This window comes from Populus euphratica, unplaced genomic scaffold (assembly GCF_000495115.2).
Source record: "Populus euphratica unplaced genomic scaffold, PopEup_1.0 scaffold12.1, whole genome shotgun sequence".
NCBI classification, from domain to species: Eukaryota; Viridiplantae; Streptophyta; class Magnoliopsida; order Malpighiales; family Salicaceae; genus Populus; species Populus euphratica.
The window spans coordinates 2,233,227-2,239,278 of NW_011499858.1; the positions used below are offsets into that span (position 1 = coordinate 2,233,227).

Consider the following 6,052-nt stretch of genomic DNA (forward strand, 5'->3'; position numbering starts at 1 on the left):
TTGATAGTCATAATCAGAATGGCGTCTCGGAAAGCGATGAAGTTTGGTGGCAGACAGAAAGCAGCGGCAAAAATCATTGATATCAGCCTCAGTTATCAAAGTGCTAATAATGTCGTTCTTACAGCTCAACAGCACAAATTTATATTATCAAGCAATATGTAGCAGTGATTGTGAAATATCCCTGATCAATCATAACAAAGTTATGCCGCCACAATGAAGGCCACGTTGATGATATCATCATTTTATTGAAAGAAACAGAGAATCACAAATTCTTCTCTCCCTCGTTCCATCAAAATATTAAAAGATAGAAGTGTAGCAATATATAGCATTAATACAGCCTATGATCATTGGCAATTTATCCCCTACATAAGATTCCGAAATACGCAGGACCAAACACACATAAAAATAAAAAATAATCATCACGAGATACTAGATTTGTTGTCTGCATTACGCTATGAGCTGGGAAAAAAAATTAATATAAAAAAAAGTTAGGGTAAGAAATCAAAGTTTAAGTTATTGGTTTAATTAGTAATTTAAATAATACACACACATAACAATAACAACAACAATAAATAAACTAATTAAAAAAACAATACAAAAAAAACTAAACTTGATTATCAAATTAAAATTATATATATAAGAATAAAAATACCTATTAAATCGGGTGAATTCAAAATCCCTTTGACAATATGGATATAAGATTGAAAAAATCCTATATAAATAAAAGTAAAGAAAAAATTTTAAATGATAAAATCAAAATAAATTAATTTTAAAAAATTAATCTACATTAAATTTTGAAATTAGTGATCTAGATCATGAATTTTGGGCCAACTTATTAGAAGAAAAATCACAAAAAATAACAAAGCAAAACTCCAAACGAGCATTCTAAACATAGCCTAATCTCTAAAATTTACAACTTGTGAAATTTTGGATTCAGGTTCAAGCAAGAAGTGTAAGTCTCAATCAATTTAATTTTGAAGGATGTAATCAATGAAAAAATATTAATAAAAAACTTGCAAAAGCAAAAACAAAAAAAAAATACAACAAAAAGAATAAAAAAAAATTGATAGAAAAAAACTTAAGAGTGATGAAATTTGAAAAAAAAAATTAAAAAAATAATCTCAATCAAAATAAATAGCAATTAAAATAATAAAGACCAAGTTTGAAAGATTAAAAAATATTTGTAATTTGATAGATTATTTATAGATTAAAAAATAGTACGAGATTGAAATTGAAAATTATTTGTAATTTTATAGGTTATTCTAAAATAAAATAAAATAAAAATAGTAATCAAAGGATATGGATCAAATGTGAAGTTAAAAAATGAAGGGGTCATTCTGAAATTTTGTTGGGGTAGACACAAAATTCAAAAAGAAAAAAAAAAGAAAAGAAAAAAATAATTATTAGTGTCAAATCAAAGGTGCTTCTAACACATATATTCGTATTATTATGTAGAAGATGATGAGATATTTCAAACACTATTTTAGAAGATAATGTTTGGTGAACTAATGACTCCACAAGTGCCACTTAAACAAAACAGAGGTTGTGTTTTGTTAAAATAATACTAAGTATATTACAATTATAATAATATCCCTAAATAACATTCAAAATTACAACATAACCAATGTAAAATAACAAAAAAAAACCTATTAATTAGTCTTTTTTTTGTTTTTAAAGTATCAAAGTACTTGTATTATTTCAAAAAAATAAAAGAACTAAAACATGCATGAATCAAAGGTATGGGAGTTTTTTTTCAAAGGCCAAAGAAATAATTTTACTATGAAAAGAGAACCCATGCAATGAATTAAAGATAATTGTAATATGATAAAAAGACAATTTTGCTTCCAGCACTTAGCTCAACAGTTTTTTTTTTTTTTTCCAAAGTGAAAATTCATAATTACAAATTTGAGTCATGATGCACGAGATTTAGTTTTTGTTAACGAACACTTTCGAATTGGAACGAAAGCAGCTGAATCATGTCATTTTGGATCTAATTTCTCAAAAAAAGAATCAAACACAATATCTTTCCTTCGATGAAAGCTCCCATGCATCAATCAAACCACAACTACTATTATTCTTAAAGGGGAATGATTCTCTTTATGGCGCAACCCGATCGTGATTAACATTGACGTCAAAACCAATTACAGGTAGAAAACATGGTGTGTGGTATTAGGGTTAGCACATGAGCCACCCTTTTTTGTTGCTGCAGTTAATTTCTCTCGTTCATGTCAATTCCTCACAATAATAGTAGCTAATTTACATTGTAGTTAATCAATAATGAAAAAATAATAAATCTTATTGAATATAACAAGCCAAAATAACAATCAATATTCATACAGGTGGAGGGAGGGACTTGAGAATTGTGCGATCACCTACGACCCCTTCATCACTTACCCACCTTGAGATTGCTCACTCCAACACCCAACTTTGCCACCTTAGATTCACTTTTAGTCTCGTTCTGCGTAGAACTTTTGAGATTGAGCCATGGGTGTTGCAGGCACTGCTGGGCACTGGGCCGCTTCTCTGGTGTAAAATCAAAAAGGGGGCAAAGAAATTCCGCAAACTCCCGAGCATCATTTTCAGAGAATTTGTATTTTTCAACCAGCAAGCGATCAAGTGGCCAAAATTTCAGTCTCCGAATCCTCTTTAGATCCCCATGCCTGTCAAAATAATCCTTGGATAGAGCTCCTCCAATGGCTATCTGCTCATATTGCAATTAAAAGATAAATGAACGAGTATGAGGTAACTAGAAAGCTGTAGGAGGCTGTTGAGAAACTATGTGCCTACCTTTCTTGGCATCTTTCCAAGGAGTTCCATCATAAGAGCAAGGTGATCCTGAAACCCTCCCAAAGAACAGTTTCATTAGCAGATTAAATGAACAAGTTCAGAGATACAGTACTCCAATTTATACAACAAACAGTTTGCATTATGAAACCCTTGATGGCTTAAACATTTGCATTGTGAGTTGCATTGAATAAGAAAATTACTGCACGTTTTTATTCATAGAACCAAATGTGATTGTAGGTGATTGGCAATCAAGAAAAGACATTCAAAATCAGTCTGGTATGACGCATCAATGCAAATATGCAGCAGGCAGGTTTATTAAGAAAACATCTCTCTCAAGGGAAAACAAAAGCACAATCTGGACTCGTGTCACTCATTCATTTGGTCTCAGACAATAAAAACAATGTTATAGTCTTGGTGCATGCTATCTTCCTAGCCACGTCCTACATCTTTGTGTTGTGTTTCACCCCCTGCAGACTAGTAAAAAGGAAATGAAAGGCAGGGTCTGTCTCAAGAGATTAAGAAATGGACAGCATACGAGAGCAAAAATACAAGTCACATTATCACTAGTTTACTTTGATAACCTCAACACAGAAGCCGGGTTGCATTCAGTTTTATACTATTTTCCCTAAAATTTTACTATATTAGTATTTGCTATCCTGTCTTACAAGATAACATGCCATGCACAAATCTCACTAACACTATAAAATCCAGGATGCCTTACCCTGATAATTTCAATTTCTGACAACTATAAAATCCAAAAAAAACTAGCATACCTCATCTTCACTATAGTCCTGTCCATCCTTGGGAGCAAACAACATGTCCCCAGTAGCAAGCTCAAACGCCGTGCAAGCAAAAGACCACATATCAACAGAGAAGGAATACCCAGATCGCAATATGACTTCAGGAGCTCTATACTGTCTGGTTTGAATTTCTTCTGCAAACTGCTTATCAGCCCAACACGCATTTCCAAAATCAACAACCTTGCACCTCACATCAATCCCATCCAGAGATCGCTCAGGCTTTTGCACGGCTCCTCCCATTGAAACTCTTCTTCCTGATATCTTAGCAACTGCCCTCTTTGCCCTCCTTTTCAACTTCTTCTCAATGAGAGTCATAGTGGAAGTACCATTAAGGTTTCCCTCGGGCCTTTCCAGGATTGGTGTGAGCCCAGACCTAATTGGATCTTTGGCAGGATCAATGGTGGAAAAGAGAAGAATATTTTCGGGTTTTAGGTCAGAGTGGATTATACCAAGTTCTCTATGCAAGTAATCCAAACCTGTCACAATGCATTTACAGATCTCTCTAACTTTGTCCAATTCAAGTCCTTTGTAACGATTATGCCTGATTAACCTCAATAAACTGTCACCCAGAAATTCAAGGACCATGCACTGATGCTGCCCATTTGGCCCTGCATGCTTGAAGTGGTCAATCAGTTGCACAACACACTTGGAATTTGAAGGGTCACTGTTAGCTATGGCTGAAAGGAGTTCAATCTCATGAAGCGCAGCTTGAGCAAATTGTGCTGCACTTTTCTGGATCTTAAGAGCAACGTATTTCTAGAAACAGAAACAAAATTACAATAAGGTTAAACAGAATAAAAACAAAGACGGAATCTCAAATCAAGCTAGGACAATCGTAAAAGAAGAGAAAAGGTTGGAGTCTTTTCATGACAGGCAATGATTCCAACTACAATAGACACTCATGATTATATATGTATTTGGCTCATTGAAACAACCGGTACTTTTTTTTTTTTTTGATAAATATAAAACAGCAACAACCACCAAAACTTCAACCAGTTAACGGATTGAGTCTTCCATGATCGCCGTTTAAACTCACTTCTTAAAAATTTATTAACTTTTATAGTATTATTTTTTTCACAGATAATGAACTTTAACACAGTTTAACGGATATTTTATATATATATATATATAAAAAAAAAAAACTGCCATTAAACGGACAAATAGCAGTCCCATTGATCTCATCAAGCAAAACACATCCGAAATATAAACATAAATAGGAAAACAACAATTAAATATAGAAAAACAAGCATTTCTTCAATGATGATCCAAAGAATAATCAGTTTTTTTAGAAAATGCAAATTCATTACATGAACATTTCTCCATTTAAATAAAAGGCGCAACAACTCCAATTAATTTAACTGATGATGATCCAGTAAAATCCAATGATCAATAATTGAACATCTCTCATTAAATATGAAATAAGATTTAAATTTAACGAAAAATAAAACAGAAACAGATCCAAAACATACACAGGATCGAGTATCGTAAGCGAGCCAAACAGTAGAAAACTGGCCCCACCCCAGCTTTCTCTGCGCAATATAACGGCCACCGGAGAACTGATCCCCTACTCTCACCGCATGATAACCTCCTTTGCGGTAGGAATCGATCCCCTCTTCATCTTCATCCGATGCCGACGACGAAGAACACGACATCGTTACAATCAATCAATCAATCGAAAAGATGACCAAACCAATCGGCACCGCCTGGCTTTATCAAGAAGAAGAAGAAACAAGTGAGTTGCCTCTGATTTATGATCTGAATTTATACTGTTGAAGAAGCTTTGATGGGCGTTTTTCCTAGAGAGTCTCCACTTTTTTCTCTCTGCTCTTTTTAAAGGTGCGGGCATTTGTAAAATTGGGCTTTTTAAAGTGGATATTTGAATTGCCAACTTTACCCTTCCTTTTTTTGGTTACTTTGCACGTTGGTGATTGCTTATTGGTGGGGTGGGTTGGTCTAATCACATTTCTGGGCTCGGGATTTTCCATGGTTGATGACCCTTTAGCCACCTGCCTCCGCCTCCCTCCCTCCCTCCTTCTTTATACAGTTAGATATTACCTGGATTATCTCTAATCCATTATTGAATTCTTTTAATAAATATTTGAATAACAGTACAAATATCTATCACTCATGCTAACAACTACCACTTACTGTATGATGTTTTATATTTCGTGTACAGATACGAGGTGGCGGTACAAAGTTTCATGAAAGTTTTAAAATATAATTTCTCTTTAAATTAATTTGATGTTTTTTTTTTACTATTTCAATGCCTAGATATAAACAATAAATCTTAAAAAATAAAAAAATTATTTTAATTTATTAATATATAATTTATATAATTTTCTGCAATATCTCACCAAGTAGAAATTTGAAATTTATATAAATTGATAATATCAATGCTTAACTTTTATTAAATAGAATGCAAGTGGTGAAATTTAAATTTATAAGTGTCTAATTAAATAAAATTT

The 6,052-nt window shown here is 33.0% G+C and overlaps 1 protein-coding gene across 1 annotated transcript; it reads right to left on the reverse strand.

Annotated features, from left to right (window-relative positions):
• Window positions 1–2,097: 2,097 nt before the first annotated feature.
• Window positions 2,098–5,429, reverse strand: LOC105124045 (SRSF protein kinase 1-like). The gene is made up of 4 exons (XM_011023889.1): window positions 5,057–5,429; window positions 3,561–4,343; window positions 2,788–2,835; window positions 2,098–2,701 (listed from the first exon to the last, which is right to left on the reverse strand). Exons 1-4 carry the CDS (start codon window positions 5,237–5,239, stop codon window positions 2,387–2,389), a joined length of 1,329 nt encoding a protein of 442 aa, XP_011022191.1. The 5' UTR covers window positions 5,240–5,429; the 3' UTR covers window positions 2,098–2,386.
• Window positions 5,430–6,052: the final 623 nt, after the last annotated feature.

Bases quoted from the DNA above. Each gene is read 5' to 3' on its own strand.
- LOC105124045 (XM_011023889.1), bottom strand. From the start codon at position 5,239: ATGTCGTGTTCTTCGTCGTCGGCATCGGATGAAGATGAAGAGGGGATC. The intron at 4,344-5,056 runs GTATGTTTTGGA...TTCTGTTTCTAG, and splicing joins CTTACGATACTCGATCCTGT to AAATACGTTGCTCTTAAGAT. The intron at 2,836-3,560 runs GTATGCTAGTTT...GGAGGGTTTCAG, and splicing joins AGGACTATAGTGAAGATGAG to GATCACCTTGCTCTTATGAT.